Raw genomic sequence first — 22,036 nt, forward strand, 5'->3', positions numbered from 1 at the left:
TTATGTCTTGGTTGCCGTTTCCCCTTCTGTGTACTGATCCGGTACTGTCCCCCAGGAATGCGTGTGGCCCTGAGGGATCCTGAGAAGAGAGGGTGCCTTCACGTCCTGTGGAAAGAGGTCTTCCAGGCACCAGCGAACCCTGCGTGGTCAGCTGACTCCCTCAAACCCAGAAGCCCTTGGCTGGTGTGTGAAGCTGGTGGTGGTCCCGCCCTGGTCTCTGGGCGTGAATAGAAGGGATTCTTCTCTCTCTAGTAAACACAGCCCCACATGCTCTCTGCAAGCTCCCTGGTGATTACTAGCATCTATTTTTAATTCATAAGCCTCCCCCACTACCCACACCCCTTGCCATTGTTTAGAAACCAGCAGCTGACTTTCAGCCCAGAGCCGGCCCTGCCAGGGGTTGAATTACCGATACACCCTGGAGCAGCTTCAGTTCCTCAGCTGTCCTGAGAGGCTCAGCCCAGCCCCTCCCTCGGAAAGTAGGGGACCTGGAGCCCCATGGAAGGCAGGGCGCAGCAGAGGCACAGAGAAGGGTTCGTAGTCCCAGAAGCAGCTCAGCCTTGGTGATGTGTTTTGCCTCCACTTGGTTGTCTTTGAGATTGTGCCTTAAATGAGTCCCTTTTCAAAACAGAAACCGATTGTCATCTCAGCCTCGCCATTCTGCTTTCTACTGTTGGTGTGACACTGGGCAAGATAACCACTTTTATATCTAGAAAGCAGATACATGACATTATCGTCATTGGTGCACTGGGACACTGGCCGATGAGTAGAGAATGCAGTGACATCCAGGTTCCCCGTTTGTGTGTGGTCTTAACCTCTGGAAACCTGGGCCCTAGCAGTTTCAGCAGGAGCCACTGGTGGTATGTGCAGTGGCGATAGTTAGGCCACTTGTTTCCTCAGCAGAGACGTCTCACCCCTCTTTCCAGTCTCTCTTTTGCTGAGCAGCGGTTCTTAGAAAACATAGTACACTGTCAGGAAAGCCTAGCATCTGTCCTGTGCTGCCTTGATAACCTGCTCCCAGACTTTCAGAGAGTGGATTCGTCCTCGCAGGGGTCAGAGACTTGTTCTCCCTTTCTGCCATGTTGGGCTGGGTCATTGCTTCCCTCTCGGCCTTGTTCAGAAGCTCTCCATAGCCATTGCTCCATGGAAGGCTTGAGCTGGTGCTGTGGTGGGAGGGTCTCAGGAGAGGGAGACCCTGGCGCGCTCACAGCCAGCTCTGCCAGCCTGGCCCTGACCTAGCCCTGGTCATCCTGCCCCGTCTGTGCAGAGAGGCTGGTCCGCCTAAGGACGAGGCACAGCATGGGTTGTCGGGTGGGTGTCTGAAGCTCTCAGAGGGTGTCAGAGCCTTAGGAGACCGGCACGGATTGCCCAGTGGCAGGACGACTTTAGCAACAGGCCAGTCTGCGGCCCCTGGCTTTGAGGGCAGGCGGGGTGGGAGAGCGGCCGGTGCTGCGGGGAGGGCGTGGAGATGATGTCGTCATGGACCTTCGCCGTGACCTCACCGAGGTGTTATCTCCAGGTCCCAGACGGGAGGCCAGGGGCGTTCCACCCATCGTGTAAACCAGAGCTCTGGACAGCCTGTTTGGTACACTCCGGCCAGATTTATTCAACAACAAGATGGCCTCTCTGCCCTGGTAAATAAGGGGCATAAACAAGCACCCATGTTTACTGGCAGGAATGGCAAGTGAGAGGCCGCCCTCAGCCCTAGACTGCTGCCAAGAAGACAGATTTTGGCAGGCGTCGAGGGGCCTGGTTTATTTGTGGCTGGGAGCTGGTTCGGAGGTGGGTGGGGCCCACTCTGCTGAGAGAGGTTTCCAAACATGCCCCCCAGGCACAGGGAGGCTGACCTGTTCGTCTGCAAGGCCTGCTGACCTGTGTGCGCAGCCAGGTTCCCTGAGAGGCCGAGGGCCCTGTCTGCCCGCCTGTCCACACCAGCGTGTCCACCTTCAGAGCCGCGTCAGAGTCCCTGGGTGCACGCCGGGTCTGCCAGCCCGAGCTCCCCCTTGGTGGCCGGGAGGATGGCTGCCCTCTCCCGTCGCCTCCTCTTCCCTCCTTGCTTCCTCTGTGTGTGGGGAGGCTTCTCAGACGGGGGGCACCCAGCCCAGCCCGGCGGCCTCTGAAGGGCCTCCCAGGGCGGTCCCCAGGCTGCCGGCCACTCGCCAGGCCCAGGCCGGTGCCTCTGTACTTAGCCGAGAACTGTTGCTCCCTGTCTCAGTGACTGCTGCTGCTGCTGCTAAGTCACTTCAGTCGTGTCCGACTCTGTGCGACCCCAGAGGAGGCAGCCCACCAGGCTCCCCCGTCCCTGGGATTCTCCAGGCGAGAACACTGGAGTGGGTTGCCAGTGCCTTCTCCAGTGTGAGTGATTAAAAGCCCCTATTTCCCGGTGTGTTTCTGGTATCTGGTGAGTTAAGACGTTCTTCCTTTAGTCTGATTTGAGTGCCTCATGTTCAGGTGAAACCCTTTTAGGGGTCCTCTCCAATTAGGAGAGGGGTCAAAAAAAGGGAGGACTCTGCTCCGTACCCCCCTCTCTGACAGCAGAGGTTGTAAGCAGCAGCCTCATTAGAGCAGGATTTGGGGCTCAGTTGGCCCAGGAGGCCGTTGGCCTCTGGAACTAGCCCTTATTCATCTTTTCTGCCCTGACATCCACGACTCTTTCTAGATAGAAAGTACCCCACGCTCCCCAGGTTAGCTCTGGCTTCTGGGAATACAGCATCCCCCCGGCTACGGAGGTGAAGCTAGATAACGTCCAGCTTACCTGGCAACGCCTAGGCGGCATGCCTTCCCAACGCACCTGACTCCAAGCCCTGCCCCAGGGGGTGAGGTGCTTCCAGCCCAGACACAGGCGGGAGGCCCCGTCAGGCCCAGCCTGCCCCCTCAGGAGCCTCAGCCCTCGGACCCGGCCCAGTGCCCAGGGGGCGGTGTGGCCGGAGCTCAGGTGTCAGCCCCCAACGCCCGCACTGATGACAACGGCAAGAGGAGGCTCTGTCTTTGGCCCCCGCTGACGGGGAGCCGGCACTGGTGGTGTGGGCCGGTCACGGGAGCTGGCCTGGGTCTCCTCAGCCACCAGGCACCTTCCTCTGTGGATCCAGCACATCCCTATGATGCGGAAACCTGACCCTGGCCCCCTCTGGTGCCAGATGAGGCAATGGAAACACAGTATCGTTTACCCGATCTCTGCTCTGCCTCTTCTTCCTCTTCAAAGGCACAGTTTAGGCTTTCTACCCCTGCTGCAGGGCAGAGGACCCTGAAACAGGAGCAGGGAGGCTGCACACACCCCACTGCATTCCTTACAGGCTGGATGAACCCAGGGCTCCCCCGAGCTGCAGTGGGGCTGGGGGCAGGGAGCGAAGTTCCGGGGAACTGGAGCCTTCTCTGACCTCCTCTCTCCAGTGACAGGCCCCAGGGTGTGACAGGCAGCAGGTCTGACTGTTCTCTGCCTCCCTACCCCTCCACTGCTGCAGCCCCTACACCCACATCCTGCACACTTTGAGTCTGCTGCGCCTGCTGCTTTCCTCTCTTTGATGATCCTCCCTGTCTGGATTTGGGAAGTGTGCTCACTGCATCCTTTTCACCCCTTCAGATGTCCCACCACCACGACCCCGAGCTGGGCCAGTACCCATAGCTAGTGAATAATTCAGCATGCTCCGCAGAAGCTAAATCAGATCCTAGGTGATACCCAGAAAGGCGAACCCTGCCCTGGAAAGGCAAGTGCTCTGTAACGTTAACTTCATTGTATAAGGTTTCCTCAGTGCCTGAGAAGGCAGCTTCAGATGCAGATGTAATCTGGGCACCATGCCCGTCTGCTGGCTTTGTGGGCACCCCCAATCCATGCCGTCCCTGGCCTTTGACGCGCCCCTTTGCGCGTTCCTGGCTCTGCCACCTCGTTGGGCAGCATGCTGCAGCTTGCAGACCGCTTTGCTCTCACACACATTTCTCATTGAATTCCCATCAGTTCATGGTAAAAGCTGACCCCTGAGTCAACAGGATGCCCCGAGAGTTCTGTGTTTCAGTCCTCTGCTTCTAGAAAGGGGTCATCCTAAATTTTTCTTGGCAAATAGGGTGTGGTGGAGGGTGCTCTGCTTCCTCAAAACCCCCCCAAAGGAGAGGCTGCTTCCTCTCTGGGTCACATTATTCCAGCCCTGCCCCCGGTATCGCCTCCCCCAGGGAAGTTGAGCGGCTATAGGATGTGTGGAATCATCCCTTTTTCCTACCTTCCTGGCACCAATTCTGATTTTCCTAAAAGTGACCTTAGGTGTTGGTCGTCTCCACTGCCCGGCATCTAGCTCGTGACCATGCCTGAGCAGGACTCTGTAACATGAGTGTCCGTGGCATTGGACAGGCCAGGAACCTGAGGGCGGAAGAGATGGCCCTCCTCCATGGAAGCAGCTGTGAGGTGGCCTTCCCTATCAGCTTTCCCAGCTCGTGCGGCCGATCCTCTCCATGTGCTCCTAGGAAATGCACCCATATTGGTTGTTCCAGCTCACCCTGAAGAAGATGCCCGTTTCTCCTGTGTGTTCCCAGGAGGAAGCAGGGCTCCTGGGTGACTTGAATTTCTAAGAAAACAGTGGTGACTGGCTGGCTGTATGAGAGTGTGTCAGGGGAGGGACCGCTGAGGATGGACCACTTCCTGGGAGGTGAGCCCTGGAGTGACGACAGCTAGCCTTTTATGGAGGAATCCTAACCGGCAGATTTTCACAGCACGCTTGAAGCCTGAAGTTTTTTTTTAAGGCCTCACCTGGTATTTGAAATGACTAAATTTAGCTGCTCCTCAGCATTTGTCTTTGCTCCCGAAGCCTATGACTTCTCAGGTTTCCCACCCTTCAGAATGTGTGTGTGATATGCTTTTTTTTCCCCCAAGAGAAAGAAAACTAAGTAGGAAGATTTGAAATGAGGTTTAAAATGTGTGTGTTGGGTGGGAGTGGGGGGGAACCTGAAGAATAATAATGAGGGCAAAGGAAGAAAAAATGTAAGAAAAAAGGGGGCACAGCATGAAAATGAGGGAAAGAGGAAGAGGAGGCTAAAGGGGACCCAGGGGAAGAGAAGGCTGAGGCCTGCGGGGCGTGCAGAGGAAGGCCGGCCCCTTCCAGGACGGTGAGAGCCCATCAGCAGCCTCAGCACCCAGGCTAACGGGCGAGTGGAGAGAGCCAGGCACGCCTGTGAAGGGCCAGCGACTGCCCTGCCCCGCTCAGATGGGGCCCGTCTGCCAGGCCAGAGAGGAGGCGGCAGGGTGGCCAGGAGTTGGTGGCAGGTACCCGGGGCAGCTCCTCTCTGCAAGGACAGACGTGTGGGGGCTCCTGTCTTCGCAGAGCCTGTTGCTTTTGTGTAGCTGCCGCTCTTCCATGTCCGCCTGCCCCTCTCAGCTTTGCTCCATATGTAGCTACTTTTTGGCTTTGTCTGTCCCAAGTGCACGTTTCCATGCACCTCCTAGAGTGACGGGTGTGTGTGTCTGTGTGTGTGTACATACTTATGTGACGGGGCCTCAGGACTCATATATTTCAGTAAAATGTAAGATGTGTCAGGTGTTTTTACTCATGTTCCCCTTTGATCCCCAGTATAGCCCTGGGAGGTAACAGTTATATGTATGGTTTTGCAGCTGAGAAAACTGAGATTGGGCTGCAGAGGCTGCAGGGCTCAGCTCACCCATCCTCTCCTCCGGCTCCTGATGCCCTCGATCTTGTCCTGAGGCCTCTTTCTCCAGGCCGCTGCCTTGTGGGTGCTGCCACCTCTTCTTGCCGTCGTGAAGAGGTGCGAACAGGGCTTGTGCAGGGCATGTCAGGAGCGAGTTGGCGGGGTGTGGCTTTACATCGCGCCTTTGGCCCTGACCCTCGGCCTTGCCACTGAGAGACAGGTCTGCCCCCCAGGGAGCGAGATGTCTTCCTGCGACACATGCCCTTCTGCTGGGACTTTCCCAGCCCCACCTTCACCTGCTCCGCACACTGCAGTTGTGGACACTGCATCCCACCTGTACAGACCCGACCCAGGTCCCATAGCCGGTACGGGACCCCACCGCGTCCCGGTGCTGTGGGCTCCTGCTCCACACCCCTAGAACAGGAAGCTCTGCATCCTTGGCAGATTTGGGGACATTTCAGACATGTAAGGACAAGAGGAGGAGAAGGGCCCTAGAGAAGGGCACTCTAGAGGAGAAGGCCCTCGCGCCTGCTGGCTTGCTCGGCAGATGCCCCCTGGCTCCTGTCTGTCTCTTCTCCTGCCCTGAGCTCCATCCTCCTTTCTCCTGCTCTCCAGTTACTGTGCTGATGGGTGAGGTGTCCCTGGAGGCGAGCTAAGCCTCCCATCCGGGGGATGCCAGACAACTCAGGGTCTTCCTGGTGGTGCAGTGAGACCTGGAAGGGACCTCTTCTTGGTGTTTCTGAGCCTTCCTGTCGCCGGCAGCGGGAGTGAGATGCACGGTGTCATGAGAGCCCCACCGCTCGGCTGACTCAGCCCCCTCCTTGCCTCTGGGCTCCTGCCACCGCTGCCTTCTTTCTCCCCTCCCGCTGATTTGCTTGTAAGGAAGGGCTACAAAGACTGGCTTGGCAGATCCTAGAAGGGAGGGGGGCAGAGGGGGGACGTCTTGACTGAGAAGTCCAGGCTGCTTCTGGGGCTACCTCGGACAGACTGCAGTAGATGGCGTGCCTTCCATCTCTGCTCAGTGGGATAGGTCAGGTGGTCCTTATACACATGTCTTATGCTTGGCTTCCCTGGTGGCTCAGAGGTTAAAGCGTCTGCTCCAATGCGGAACACCCGGGTTCGATCCCTGGGTCAGGACGATCCCCTGGAGAGGGAAATGGTAACCCATTCCAGTATTCTTGCCTGGAGAATCCCATGGACGGAGGAGCCTGGTAGGCTACAGTCCACGGGGTCGCAAAGAGTCGAACAAGACTCAGCGACTTCACTACACTATGCTAGGCACAGTGAAGGGCCAGATATAGTTAAGATCTGATCCCTGCCTATCTCAGAGCATTACGACTTATTTATACAAGAGGAACAGTGTATAGTGCTCAAAGAAAGAAAGTGGAGTTGCTCAGTTGTGTCCGACTCTGCGACTCTATGGACTGTAACCTACCAGGTTCCTCTGTCCATGGGGTTTTCCAGGCAAGAGTACTGGAGTAGGTTGCCATTTCCTTCTCCAGAGGATCTTCCCGACCCAGGGATTGAACCCGGGTCTCCTGCATTGCAAGCAGACGCTTTACCGTCTGAGCCACCAGGGAAGCATGAAGTGAAAATCAAGTGCTTTAGGCGGGAGGTCATTTACAGGTGAGGGGAGCTGCTGAAAGTGTTCCTGACCCCATGTGTCCCTGACTGCATATGCTTGAAAAAAAAAGTAAAGTGTTATTTGCTCAGTTGTGTCTAACTCTGCAACCCCAGGGACTGTAGCCCGCCAGGCTCCTCTGTCCATGGGATTCTCCAGGCAAGAATACTGGAGTGGGTTGCGATGCCCTCTTCCAGGGGATCTTCCCGACCCAGGGATCGAACCTGGGTCTCCTGCTTGAGCCGGCCCCCAAACTGGGACCTGTGTGATGTGCCCTCGCTGGGCTCCTGTCCTCGCAGACCCCAGGTCGTCGCCACCACAGATGTTTGCAAGGTCTCGCGTTCTTGGTGTTTTGGCTGAGGGCCCTGGCTTTGGGCCCTGGAGATAGCACTGGGTCCTTATCTGGGTGCACCTTCTTGAACCGGGGACCGCCCCGTCATCATGACCCATGCCCATCCTTCGTATTTAAGCCCCGCATCCTGCGTCAGGCCCCAGTGGGCACAGAATCTGCGTCATCTCTGACTGGTGATCCTGCTGTGGGAGGCTGTCCCTGGACCCAGCAGACCCTGCACTCTGCCGGCCACCCCACGCCCTCCTCACGGCGTGCGCGCCCCACCTGTGGATCTCTGGCCCCCTCTGCTGGCCACTCACAGGATTTCCTGCTGGGACTGGCAAGATGAAGTCCAAGGAAGAGGAGAAGGCTGTGAGTTTGCCATCCGTCTTTTATCTTGGGTGCTTTTGCTGGGGGGTGGGGTGACAAATGGGAAGCGGAAGCCAGTGGTACCCAGCGCAGAAAGTAGATTTCTAGGATCTCAGAGAAGAGAAAGTCCCCGGGTTAGGCTGGCTGCTGTCCTGCAGGCGGCCACTGGAGTAGGAAGGATGTCTCAGGCGTGAGGGTGCCTTCAGCTATGGGCACGGCCGCAGGGAGAGGGGCAGAGGGCCTCAGGCTGACCCGGCCATGTTGGGATCTGTCAGGGAGTCCCCTCCAGGCTCCAGCCTTTATGGCTTCAAAGAGCTTGCCTCCACCCTGGAAGCCTGGCTAGGAGGTGCACTTCTGTTCTGAGGCTGACGAAGGGAGTCTGTGGCGCCGTGCCTGTTTGTGAGAGGGCTGTCTGATGGCGAGAAGCATCTGCACCCATGCATGGGGGTGGGAGAGGCTGAGCATCCGTCTGGGCAGGTGAAAGATGCAGGAACCGCGTCACCACATGCTCTTGTAACCTGCCTGCAGGCAGGAGTTGCTGTTGGTCACACCTGGATGTCCTCTTACAACGTTGGACTCAGAGTGGCAACAGCTGGCCTCGGGGATGGGCGGCGTGGAGGGGGCCCCTTGGTCGGAGCTTGGTCCCCCGCTCTGTGACCCTCCCTTCCTCCTTCCTCCAGATGGGAAGGAGCAGCCGTGAGCCCTGGGGCGGGGCGGGGGAATCTCCCTGAGCAATCCGCCCCTAATCCCCAGGCTGGGCCTCAGGCTGGAGATGGCGGGTGCAGAGCCCGGGAGCTCTGGGACACCTGCTCGCAGAGCCCGGCTTCCCTTGGCCAGCCCAGTGCTGCCCTGGGACTGTGACCCTGGGTGCCTGGCACTGCCCACAGAAGGCTGGGGCCCCAGGGCCCCTGGCACCCCAGCGCCAGCCCGGCTGCGGGAAGCAGTGCCCACACAGGTGAGGCCTGGCGGGGTCGGGAGAGGGCGAGACGCAGTTTGCCAGATGAGTCGGGCTCCCCACGTTCTCTCAGGGTGCAGCCCCTCTTCTCTGGTGTCTGCAGGAGAAAGATGGGGGGCAGGGCTGACCAGCGGGCCTCCAGGCTTGGGCTGCTGGATGCTGGCAGGGCCCCTGGGTTGGGGAGGGCACTCCAGCACTGAGCCCTGAGCAGCCGTGTGTCACTGCGCTCAGGCCACGGGTGCTGCCATGAAATTAGGCAGAAGGGGTGATCCTGGTCGTGCTCACCCCTGCCCGCAGAGATACGGTGACGGGAAGAGGGGATTGTGAAGGCCCCGGGAGCGCGACCCTGTGGGAGCTTGGAGCTCCAGGAGGATTGGGAGGACGTGCTATGGAGGAGGCCCCAGGGTGGGAGGGCGATGCAGGCTTCCCACCGGGGCTGAGAGTGTGAGCAGGCAGAGGGGACCGCAGGCCGCCTGCTGGACAGAAGGCCATTGTGCTCAGCAGCGGAAAGGAGGCCGCCAAGCCGAGGGTGTGGTTCCGACCAGAACCGGGGTGGGCCTCAAGGAAAGGACTGGAATCTCAGGGCTGGATGAGAGTCGCCCCTAGGACCAGGGTGGGCGGGGGCCCTTGGTGCTGCCGGGGAAGGCTGATGGAAGCCTCACTCAGTGCCCGGCTGGAGATCGTGGGCGCAGCACAAAACGAGGAGGGAGGGAGTCTCCCGTCTCTGTGGACTTGGCCCTGCAGTCCCCGGCGGCAGTGTCAAGCTCCTCGTTAATCCGCTGAGGGCGGGGTACCAGGAGGCCGGGCGCTGCGGGAGGAGCCAGCCCCCCTCAGCGCCCGCCCTCGAGTCCCTGGGGCCTTGCTGCAGGAGTTTTTCATCCTCCTGTTCTCCAGACCCAAGTGTGTGTGTGCACCCCTCCATATGTGCCCCTTTATCTAAACACTGGCCTCCCGCCCTCCGGAGCAGAGCCGCTTCGGCTCCCAGCCGCCAAAGGAAGGTGGTGCCCTCCCCCCTCACTCTTGCTTTCCTGGCTTGGGCTGGCGATCATTATGCCTCCAGAGCTGGGGTGAGTGGCCTCACATGCCTGCCTGTCCCTACCAGCAGGAAAAAGAGCCTGCAGGCCACACCGGCTGTCCTGCTGATCCGGGAGAATGGGCCAGCCCCTGACTCAGGGCCCAGGGTTGGCATCCTCCTCCCAGCCTGCTAGGTTGCCTTCTCCCAGCTTCATCACAGGGGCACCTGCCTGTTTGGGCAGAGGGATGTTAGCGGCCATGGCTGCCCCTCTCCGCCCCGGTCTGACTCCCCTCCCCTCCGCTCTCCCTCTCCCTCGGGGAGCCAGTGGAAGAGGAATCCCTGTGCTCTCCATACCCAGAAAGGTGCTCAGATCAGAGTCACGGCAGGAGTCAGCAGACAGAGCCATCTCTGCTGAGTCACCCCAGCCCACAGCCCCATTACCCTTGCCTACGGGGCTCTTGCCCTCTGCTGCCCAGGCCTTGCCCAGGGGTAGCACCCTGTGTGGGCTCGGCCCGCCCGGCCAGACCCAAGGACAAGGCGGGACGGACGCCTGACCCCATTGCTCTGCACCCCGGAAGAGGGCCGCAGGCCACCTGGCCAGGATGTTGGGGCCACCCTGACCTCCTAAAGGGAAACAGAGGAGCCCCAACACTTTCCCCCCCCTTTTTTCCCCCTAAAAGAGACCTTAGTCTTGGCTTTTCGACTCCTGAACAGGGAGCTAGTACAGGAAGGCCCCAACCTCTGTGTCAGCCTGCTCTGGGGACCCCTTTGTACATGCCAGCAGGGAACACTCTGTAAACGCAGGCAGGGCTGTTTTCCCCAGAGAAGGGGAGTCGCAGTCTGGGCGCCTCTGCGCTGTACTGGGAACCTGGGAGCGCAGGTGTGGAGCACACACTCCTTGCGTGGGACTGTGCATGTGGTCCACCCTGAAGACTGTTTATGATGTACTTGTGCTATTGCTGGAGAAGCTGACCCCTGACACGCTACTGCCCTGCCCCTCTGCACGGGCGAGCTTCACGGGCGCCTCGGAGACCCAGGCTGCCAGGCTCGCGGTTGGGAGGAAGACCCGAGTCCTGTGTCCTCTGGGGCTAACCCGAGGACGTGAGCTCAGGCCCCAGAGGAGCTGGGAGTCCTGGGAGGCCCCGGGGAGCCCGGGCCGGGAGCCCTGTAATCTGGCAGAGCGCCTGATCTGGCTTCACTGGGTGCTGCTGGAAGGGGCAGGGAGGCAAGTCCGAGGGACTGTGAGGCCGTGTGTGGGGGTGCTCTCAGGGCATGTGGAGGGGTCTCACCAGAGTAAGGAGACGAGTCGGGAGAGTTGTATCCCAGACTGGCTCTTCCGGAACGTTTATCGGCGGTTCTGGGACCTTGGTCTCCGTGACCTCAGGCCTGGCTGTGGGTCGCCCTAAGCAGGGAACACCATGTAGCCTCCCGGCCGCCTCGTGTGGATGGGGTCATGGAAGAAGCGTGGCTCACCTCCATGGCTCATCTCTTCTTAGAACTTGCCCTGCGCCCAACGACGCTCAGGGATTCATCGTGGGGCCAGGCACCTGCAGAGTGTCCGGCCTCTAGACGGGAGAGTGGGGAGAGGAGGCCTTGGTGCTGGCGACTGGGCGTGGACAGAGGGCTGGGGCCCATGTAGCCCACCCAGTGCCCTGCTCTGGGGCCGGTGGGCCCTGGGAGTTTTCTCCTGCTAGCGACCTGGAGCTCGGTGATCTGTATCTCTCCTCTTTTGGGTGAGTGAGTTAGAGCTTCTGCTGTGTTCAGAATGTGGCTGTAAGAGGAAGGACCCAGACACCCTCCTGCCACCCACTCTGTAACAGGACATGGGCTGGACCTGCAGCGCAGGCTGGCAGGGTGAGGACCCAGCCTCGTACCCCCAGGCTGGGCCACCCTGTTACCTCTGTGTAGTGCCAGGGCATTTTCATCATCCCCAGAGGGAACCCCGACCCGTTAAGCAGTCACTCCCCATTTCTCCCTTCCCCAGCCCCTGGCAGCCATTAATCTGCCTTCTGTCACTAAGAATTTAACTATTCTGACATTTCAAATAAAAGGAACATGACCCTTAGTATCTGTTTCCTTTTACTGAGTGTTCTTGAGGTTCATCCGTGTTGTGGCATGGATCAGTCCTTCATTCTTTGTATAATCAAGTAATACTCCCTTGTGTGACTGTACTAGCTTTGCTTACCAGTGATCAGTGGACGTTGACTTGTGTCCACCACCCTTTGGCTATTGTAAATAGTGCCGCTGTGAACACGTGCACGCCAGCGCTTGTTTAAATACCCACCTTCAGTTCCTTGTGGGTATACCTTGGAGAGGAGTTGCTGGGTCGTATGATAAGTCCGTGTTTAACTTTCTGAGGAACCTCCAAGCTGTGATCCACAGCGGATGCAGCATTTTACTTTCCTACTGGCAAGGTGTGAAGGTTCTGATTTCCGCACACCCTTGGCAACACTAGCTATCTCCCTTTTTAAGTTACAGCTGTCCTCGTGGGTGTGCACCGTCGGTTGACTGTGATTTCTCTCTGTGCCCCAAGACCGTGCTGCGGTCATTGTCCTCACAGTCTCATTCCATTCTCCCGATGATATGTCGAGGTGGGTAGAATTACCCCTTCTTTTTCTAGATGAGAAAGCCGAGTCCCACAAAAGTCAGTGACACATCCAAAGGCAAACAGCTGGTAAGGGACAGCATTCTAAGCCAGTGTCCACTTCCACCCTTTCTGGTGGCCTGCATGGGCCCTGTATCCTGTCTCGCTGCGATTCTTCTTCATTTTTTGTGGGCAAATCTCATTCTTCTCTAGGGCTGCTTGTTGCATTCCTCTTACCAGCTTTTTCATCTTTTTCTTCTAATGCTCTAATTTTCCTTCCTTTGTTAAACCGTAATCCCTCGTTTTGAACCTCTGCCCATCTGTCTGCAGCTTCCTCGGCTCTCTTTTCCTGGTGACCCCATTTTTCTTCAGTTCGTAAAGGGTGTTGCAGGCTTAGGGGACGTGCTGGGGGACGTGAGGGAGTGGAGAACTCTCTACTTGCCTCCCTTGGGGGAGACGGAGGAAGAACGTGGGGTGTTCTGTAACCTGAGGTGGCCAGAGGCTGCAGGCATTGTAGACTTCAGTTGAAGGGCAGGTGGGAGCTGGGGCTCTGCTGTGGGACCCCCCAGGCTTGAGTCTGGGCCCCACAGCAGAGAAGAGGGCCGGCTGGTGAGGAAGAGCTCACCACCAAACCCTCCTGGCTTCCTGCAATGTCTGTTCTCTCATTCACAGGGATTTCACAGCCAGTTTCAACTTTGCTTTTCTACTTGTAAGCTAGACAGCTGCCAGATTGAGGGGGTAAAAGGCTCAGAGCTGCCAGGCTGGAGCCAGGACAGGCAGGCAATTTGCCGTCTTACACTCCCTTGTAATCCCAAGAACTTCTGCTTTTCACAGGCTTTTTGAGTCCCTGTCTCATTAGGTCTTCCCACACTCCTCCAGTGGGCGGACTGGCGCGCTCCTCTTTGTAAAGATGAGCCCAGGGCCTAGCTGAGCGCCAGGCAGTGAGGCGGCCAGATCACAAAGGCTTCTGGTTGTTCTTTCTCCTGTGAAGACAGCGGAAGAGAGGAAAGGTGTGGAGTCTCTTTGGAAGTCACCTTTGGAAAGCAGCCTTATAAAGGGGTCAAGTTCTTTAACACATTATCGACCAGAGACGTATGAATACATCTTTGCTTGTTGTTGTTCAGTCTCTACATCATGTGCAACTCTGAGACCCCATGGACTGCAGCACACCAGGCTTCTCTGTCCTTCATTGTCTCCCAGAAATTTTCTCAAACTCATGTCCACTGAGACAGTGATGCCATCCAACCATTTCATCCTCTGTCGTCCCCTTTTCCTCCTGCCCTGAATCTTTCCCAGCAACAGGGTCTTTTCTAATGCGTCGGCTCTTCACGTCAGCTGGCCAAAGTAGTGGAGTTTCAGCTTCAGCATCAGTCCTTCAAGTGAATATTCAGAATTAATTTCCTTTAGGATTAACTGGTTGGATCTCCTTGCAGTCCAAGGGACTCTCAAGAATCTTCTCCAACACCACAGTTCAAAAGCATCAATTCTTTGGTGCTCAGCTTTCTTTATAGTCCAACTCTCACATCCATACATGACTACTGGAAAAACCATAGCTTTGCCTATACTGTCTTCCCTGGTGGCTCAGATGGTAAAGAATCTACCTGCAATACAGGAGACCCGGGTTTGATCCCTGGGTCAGGAAGATCCTGGGGAGAAGGGAATTGCTACCCTCTCCAGTATTCTTGCCTGAAGAATTCCATGGACAGAGGAGCCTGGCGGGCTACAGTCTGCGGGGTTGCAAAGAGTTGGACACAACTGCGTGACTAACACTTTCAACATCTTTCGTTACCCGAATGTTATTGACCAGAGAGGTTTCAATATCACTATGCAGCAAATTGCCAGCCACAGGCATTAGTTTCTGCAAAAATCCCCCAATTAATAATGAGTTAATATTAAAAGCTGTGTTGCATATAGAATTTAATTTTGTCTCGTAGTTTCAATGATGAGTAAATTTTTTGGTATAATCTTTTAAATAAGCTTCATTTCCTCCACCACACAAAGTTGTGCTGCCAGAGCCAGCCAGCACAGATGAGTGCCTCTGTGTGCCCACAGCATGCCAAGCGCCCTTGGACATCATATGGCATGACCCTCACCCGAGACCTGAGAAGAGATACGAGTGTCCCCATTTCACAGGGGGGAAGACCGAGGGTCAGCAAAGCCCAGGGGCTGTGTGTTTGCCATCACTGTAGGGAACAGCACAGGTGGAAGGGGTTTAACTGCAGGGTGCCGTTTGAAGTCTGATGCAGCGAGTAGACCCTGGGACCAGTGTGGGCTCCTCTGGTGTACAAAGTCATGCAGATATCAGCACCTGGCAGAGGACAAGGGAACACAAAGGGAGATCCAAAGCTCCTGTGGGAGGAAAGTCCCAACTTTAGGAGGGATGGGAAGGGATGGGTGTTGTTCCCAGCATCCCCAGAGGTACCATGACCTGGAAAGGCTGGAGGGGAAGCCCACAGAGGAGCCACCCTCCCCTGGCTCCTGAGTTTGGCAGGGCTATTGTTTTTCATGGTGTTTTCCAGTAACTTTGTACCTTGCGAGAAATGGAGCCCAGTGACTTCTGCCTGTATTGGCTCGGGCTGCTTCCGTCGCGTGAGCTGGAGGGACCACTTTCTTTGTGTTTAACCCCTTCCCCTACGTATACCTCATCCTGCCCCCACCACAGCAGACACAGAGACAGCGAATGATCTGACCCAGCCCGCCGTCCTGGGGTGTGCTGTGTGTAAAAATACATGGGGTTGAGCCATTTCCTGCTGCTTCCGTTGCTGCATGGTGATAAGACACTTGGGGACTCGGCTGTGGACAGAGGTCCTCCAGCAGGCCGAGGGGGGTCCGGCCCTGGAGAGTGGGGCTCCAGGCCGGCCTGTTTCCCTCCAGCCTGTCTCCCCCTCGCCCATCCTCTGTGCCCCTTCCTGCCCCTCACTCCCCGCCCCCCATCTTGTCTCCATCTCTGGGCTCCTCTCTGTGCTGCCCTGATGCACCCGGGGAGCCCGCCTGCGGAGAGGAAAAGGCGCTATCCGCTCCCTGCCGCCCGTTCAGCTCCTTCCACACTGGGCGGCAGCAGTCCCCAGACCCCTCGCCTGGGCCCTGTGTCCCTCGGCTGGTGGGTGCCTTCTGGGACCTGAGCCCCCGAGACCCCACTGGTGGGGGGTTGCTCCTCGCCTGGTCCTGGGGGACAGGGCAGGCCCAGGTGCCCCCGCCGCCATGAAGCGCAAGAGGCTGCTGACAACTCCAGGGAGCGGCAAGGTAACGGCCGGACAGGGAGAGGTGTCGGCAGAGCTGGGGCGGCCTGTGAGCTGCACCCGGGAAGCCACGTGGGGAAGTGGGGGTTGCTTCCCAAGGGAGGCTCTGCTCAGCCTGAGAGAGGCCCGCGCGGGGCTGAATGAGGCTCTAGTCAGCCTGAGAGAGAGGCCTGCGTGGGGCTTGAGTGAGGCTCCAGTCAGCCTGAGGGAGAGGCTCTGGTCAGCCTGAGAGAGAGGCCTGCGTGGGGCCTGAGGGAGAGGTTCTGGTCAGCCTGAGAGAGAGGCCTGTGTGGGCCCCGAGTGAGGCTCCAGTCAGCCCTGAGAGAGAGGCCTGCGTGGGCCCAAGTGAGATTCCGGTCAGCCCTGAGAGAGAGGCCTGCGTGGGCCCAAGTGAGGCTCCAGTCAGCCCTGAGAGAGAGGCCTGCGTGGGCCCGAGTGAGGCTCTGGTCAGCCTGAGAGAGGCCTGGTCAGCCTGAGAGAGAGGCCTGCGTGGGCCCGAGTGAGGCTCTGGTCAGCCTGAGAGAGAGGTCTGCTCCCAGAAGGAGCCTTATGGACCCTTGAGTCCAGAGGAACAGTGTGTCTGCTCCCTGAGAAATAACCCGGAATAACGGTGAAGCCTCGGGCCTGCTTGGTCCACATGATGGGGCAGCAAGAGTCCTGGGCTTCCAGTTCTATCTTCCTGTAGCTGTTTATCCCCAGCCAACCTGCTTGAACTCTCTGGGCCAAAGGAGGCGCAGGTCTGCCTAACTGCACGGCAGAGATGTTGTGTGGATCAGGCAGGGGGCAGGTGTGCACGCCTGTCATAAATGGCAGCGGGAGGGGATTCTGTTGTCACTGCTGGGACTCTTTTGGACTCCTTCCTTAAAAATTTCCCATTCATCCTGCATCCGTTTTCCAGGCAGCGAAACCAAGTCCAGAGGCTCCGGGGACCCTGGAGAGCCTCCTGCGGGGCCCCCTTCCCTCAGTTTTCTGATGGACTGTAGCTTCCTTTGCTTGCCTTCCTTCCCAGGTCGACAAGGGGGACTTCGTGGCCCTGAACCTTGCCAGCGGCCCCGGCCATGGTGACGCCGACGGCCCCATCAGCTTGGACGTGCCAGACGGGGCCCCGGACCCCCAGAGGACCAAGGCGGCCATCGAGCACCTGCACCAGAAGATCCTAAAGATCACGGAGCAGATCAAGATCGAGCAGGAGGCGCGGGACGACAACGTGGCGGAGTACCTGAAGCTGGCCAACAACGCCGACAAGCAGCAGGCGTCCCGCATCAAGCAGGTGTTCGAGAAGAAGAACCAGAAGTCGGCGCAGACCATCGCCCAGCTGCACAAGAAGCTGGAACACTACCGCCGGCGCCTGCGGGAGATCGAGCAGAATGGGCCGTCGCGTCAGCCCAAGGACGTGCTGCGGGACATGCAGCAGGGCCTCAAGGACGTGGGCGCCAACGTGCGCGCGGGCATCAGCGGCTTCGGCGGTGGCGTGGTGGAGGGCGTCAAGGGCAGCCTCTCGGGCCTCTCGCAGGCCACGCACTCCGCCGTGGTGTCCAAGCCCCGCGAGTTCGCCAGCCTCATCCGGAACAAGTTCGGCAGCGCCGACAACATCGCTCACCTGAAGGACCCCCTGGACGACGGGCCCCCCGAGGAGGCGGCCCGGGCGCTGAGCGGCAGCGCCACGCTCGTGTCCAGCCCCAAGTATGCCAGCGACGACGAGTGCTCCAGCGCCAGCGCCAGCTCGGCGGGCGCGGGCAGCAACTCGGGAGCCGGGCCCGCCGCTGCCGCGCCGGGGAGCCCCAAGTCCGGCCTGCTGTACGGGGCCCCCGGCAACGTGGACGCTGTGCTGGAAGAGCTGCGGGAGATCAAGGAGGGCCAGTCGCACCTGGAGGACTCGATGGAGGACCTGAAGGCGCAGCTGCAGAGGGACTACACCTACATGACCCAGTGCCTGCAGGAGGAGCGGTACAGGTGCGTGCGCCGCCCGCCCCGCCCCGCCCCGCCCCGCCGGTGAGAGGGGCCGGATTTCAGGTTCAGTGGTGGAAGCAGATGCACCATCTCCAAGCGCCCTGGGCTGCTGGAAGGGGCCAGGAGGAGGCCCGGAGGAGCCTTCCACCAGCTTCCAGGGTGACTGGAAGATAGGATAACGGGGCCTCTGGACGGAGCGTTGTGGCATCCCTACTTGATTACATGGTGGTCGTAGAAAAGGGGAAACCGAGGCAGGGGCCAGCTTCTTACCCGGAGAGATTCTGGCTAAGAGCACTGGCCCTAGAGCCAGGTTACCTGGGTTTGGATCCCAGCTCTACTCTTCCCACTCTTCACCTTGGACAAAGTACTTGCTGTCTGCACCGGGTGTCCTGACCTGTGAAGCGGGAATAACGTGAATCCCAGCTCACAGGGTTTGTGAGGACCGAGCCCAAGCCTGTCAGGCGCCCCGTGCAGGTACCTGGCGCGGTCCGTGTGAACATCCGGCTGGAGCGCCAAGCCATCCTGGGAGCAGCCGGAGCCCCCACCCTCCCTCTGCTGGCCCTGCTTCTGCTCTGCGCCTCTCGTGGCATCGAGCACTTGTTCCTTGGATCCTTAGAGCGCTTTTCTTTAGATAGCACTTTTTCTCCTTGACATATTTTAAGAAGGTTTGGAAAATTGAGGGAGAAACCTGCCTGAAAACTCACTATCCCCACATAACAGTCATCCTCTGATATTTTGTGCCTTGGGAACAGGGATTGTGTGTCTATATCCATGTGTCCCTGTTCCCCAGGAGAGCATCTTAGCCCAGGGCTTCAGGGCCCAGGTTGTTGAAGCAGTCAATCCCTGACTCCTCCATTCATGAGCTCTGTGCTCTCAGGCAAGTTCCCCAATCTCTCTGTGCATCAGTCTGTAACATGCAGATGATAGCAGTCCTTATCTTGAAGGTTCGTGAGCAGGATCTTAGGAGATATTGTGGCTAAAGTGCCTAGCACAGAGCCCACCTCTAAGAAAGGCTGTGTGTATACATGTGTGTACTAAGTCGCTTCAGTTTTGTCCAACTCTGTGACCTTACGGACTTGGGGCCCACCAGGCTCCTCTGTCCATGGGATTCTCCAGGCAAGAGTACTGGAGTAAGTTGCCATTTCCCTCTCCAGGGGATCTTCCCAACCCAGGGATCGAACCCACATCTCTCATGTCTCCTGCACTGGCAGGCAGGTTCTTTACCAGGAGCGCCACCTGGGAAGCCCGCGGTGTACATAGTAGCTTTCTTGTTGCTATTAAAATTGGAGGGGGCTGGACACATGGGGTGGGTTGAGTCATTGTTGAGAATGAGTGAAATTGACCCTGGTGGAGGAGATGGGAGACTTGGGGAGCCAGGGCTGGCGTCACACATTTTCCCTCTGCCAGGTACGAGCGGCTGGAGGAACAGCTCAATGACCTGACCGAACTTCACCAGAATGAGATGACCAACCTAAAGCAGGAGCTGGCCAGCATGGAGGAGAAGGTGGCCTACCAGTCCTACGAGAGGGCCCGGGACATCCAGGTACCACGGCCCCGAGAGGAAGCTGGGGGTGGTCTGCTTCTACCCCTTCCCCTTAGTCAAGACTTCCACTCCCATCAGCCTCTCCAGATAGTCAGCATGAAAGGACTGGGGCCCCTAGCTGCAGCTGACCACCCTCCGGAGGGGGGTGCCCTGGGCATCGTCACCTCCCGAGGGGCAGGTGGGGCTCAGACTGGAGGTCTCCCCACCCTAAGCTCGCCCGCCCCTGTGTCCCTGCAGGAGGCCGTGGAGTCCTGCCTGACCCGGGTCACCAAGCTGGAGCTGCAGCAGCAGCAACAGCAGGTGGTGCAGCTGGAGGGCGTGGAGAACGCCAACGCGCGGGCGCTGCTGGGCAAGTTCATCAATGTGATCCTGGCGCTCATGGCCGTGCTGCTGGTGTTCGTGTCCACCGTGGCCAGCTTCATCACACCGCTCGTGAAGACCCGCCTGCGCGTCTCCAGCACCGCCCTCCTGGCCCTCGTCCTCCTCCTGCTCTGGAAGCACTGGGACTCCCTCACCTACCTCCTGGAGCACGTGCTGCTGCCCAGCTGAGGGCCCCGTGCTCCCCCCAGCTCCCCGCTGGCCCCTGCTGCTCCAGGGGGGACCCTGGGGCTCCTGAGTCTGTGGGGCGTCTTCACGTGTCCAGTTTGACCTCCTGCCCAAACTGTCTGTCCTGGCCACTTCTGCCCCCTTCTCTGTGCGTGCTTCTTCTGTCTGATGCCTTCTCCCCGTTCACCTGAAGGGAGCGTCGTCGTGTGTATCCCTGCTGGAGGTGGGGGAGATGCCTGTGGCCCAGGACCGGATGGATTGTTTGGATCGTTCACAGTCACAGCAGGACTTCTCCCAGCTGATGCAGATGCCTGGGGTCAGGAAGAGAGCTTTCCTGAGGGGAGCCCACGCTTGAGACAGCTCCAGTCCCCACTCGTGGAGATGATCAGGATGAAGGCAGGAGCAAGGGGGGCCTCCCTGGCCCAGGAGGCTCCCCAGCTCACCCCTCCCTCCTCCAGAGCTGGGTCCTGGGTGGGGCCCTTCTGGGATCTGAAGATGCGGCCCTGCAGGCCGGGTGGATGTGGCTTTGGATTTGTGTTTTCCCTCTTCTTCTTTCTGCCTGTCACTGGATCTGCTCTTCAGGGAAGAAGGCCCCCGGGGGCCCCAAGCCTCAGCCCAAGCTCTTAGGGCTTTATTTATTTATTTATTTGTTTGTTTCTTGGTACCTTGTCCTGAGCTCCAGGGAGAGGTCCCCTGCCCACCTCCCGGGCCCCCTCTCTGAAGCCAAGGCTGCGTCTTGGCCGTGGGGCACTTCTGTCGATTGAGCTCTGGGTAGTCCCGGCTGGGGCTGGGGCCGGGCCGCCCAGCCCCACTCCCCCGAGCTGCCCTCCAGCCTCTTTTATACGTCTGTTTATTTTGTATGTGTGTACTCGTGTGGGGGAGGTCGTTGTGGCTGTATTTTTTTAAGGCTCTGGAGTGTTGTGTATGTTTTCTCTGCACATCCCAGTCTCCCCCGTGCACTTCCGAGAAGAGAGGGGATCGCTCACCAAAGGAGAGAGATCCCCAGGAACAGGGGAGGGGAGTGCCTGCCAGTTCTGGACCTTCCCGAGAAATAAATATTCCAGATTTTCAAACCACCCTGTCTAGCGTTGGTCGATTAGGCTGTTTCCGTGGAAACCACCGAGTAGCTCCCAACACTCAAGCGTTCTGGGTAACACAGACTAGGCCTCACTTGTGGGCCCGAGACCTTCTTCCTTCCTCTCGGATCTGGCATCGGACAGATCCAGCCTTCCCGACTGCTTTCTGCAGCCGAAACGCTGGCCTCGGTGATGGGGGGTGAGATGGTGCCCACCCTGTCTCACCCCCACTGCTTTCTAGAAGGAGGGGAATTGGACAGAAGCCACTGGAGGCCCGGAGAACAGCAGTCATGCCCAGGCATGGCCACAAGAGGGCAGCGGTGTCCTTACTCAGCACTAGCTTGGGTTTCAATCCCAGAGAGGAGCATCGGTTGGAGTTGGCTTGGCCTTATTCATGCTGTGTAGCCTGAGCAGAGGTTCACCTGCTCACCAGGAGCCAAAGCACAGAGGCCAGGCCCTCAGTGTCTGCCCTGACAGGGAAGGGCACCCACGGAAGGCACTGGATTCCCAGCTGGAAACCTGTGGGAGCTTGGTGGGCCCACCTGAGTCCCCTTGTTGTGAGCAGGAGACTCCCCCGGCTTCATGGAAGTGGGCGGGGTGTAGAAAGCATCCACCGCCCCCCCACCCCGAGACCTGGCTCATAGTCAGTGCTCCCGTGGCCAGGCCCCGTCTCTCTGGGCCTGTTTCCGCATCTGTAACATGGGTGGATGAAGGGCTCTGACATCTGTGGTTCAGTAGGTCTCAGAAATCAAGTCACAGCTGTATCCATGGCTGTGGGCTTCAGGGGCCTTTAGGGGTCAGGGACTGTGCCCCTAGTTGGATCAGAGTGGGTGCTGGGCTGGCACCTCCAGGAGGGCAGCCAGACGGCTCACCTTCACCTTCTGTAACCAGGCGAGGGGTTCACCCAGTGACCTTGCAGGGCCTTCCAACAATGCCATTCCTGGGCCCCGCATCCACCTTCTCTTCCAGCCACACATGCACCTCCCTTGGGGGCCATGGGCTGCTGGGCCAGGAACCCACATTCCTGGGCCCCAGGTGGGGGGTGGCTGCTCCGGGCTGCTGACATTTCACACATTCCTCCCCAAGGTCAGGTGCCTTTTCTGCACTGGTTCCTCATTGTCACTGCCAGCCACAGTCCACGCTGAGCGGGAGGAGGGAAGGGGGGAGCATTCTCAGCAG

At 58.6% G+C, this 22,036-nt stretch overlaps 1 protein-coding gene across 3 annotated transcripts in view; it reads left to right on the forward strand.

The window, feature by feature from the left end:
* Window positions 1-20,851, forward strand: part of TMCC2 (transmembrane and coiled-coil domain family 2) — a 38,314-nt gene extending 17,463 nt beyond the window's left edge. For all 3 annotated transcript variants that reach the window (XM_065938242.1, XM_065938243.1, XM_065938244.1), the window contains 3 exons: window positions 16,752-17,695; window positions 19,100-19,235; window positions 19,473-20,851. In XM_065938242.1, the coding sequence (XP_065794314.1) occupies window positions 16,752-17,695; window positions 19,100-19,235; window positions 19,473-19,784 (1,392 nt within the window). In that variant the 3' untranslated portion in view covers window positions 19,785-20,851. The remainder of the gene's footprint in view (window positions 1-16,751; window positions 17,696-19,099; window positions 19,236-19,472) is intronic.
* The last annotated feature ends 1,185 nt before the right edge of the window (window positions 20,852-22,036 follow it).

The sequence above is a fragment of the Muntiacus reevesi genome, chromosome 5 (assembly GCF_963930625.1).
Source record: "Muntiacus reevesi chromosome 5, mMunRee1.1, whole genome shotgun sequence".
NCBI classification, from domain to species: domain Eukaryota; kingdom Metazoa; phylum Chordata; class Mammalia; order Artiodactyla; family Cervidae; genus Muntiacus; species Muntiacus reevesi.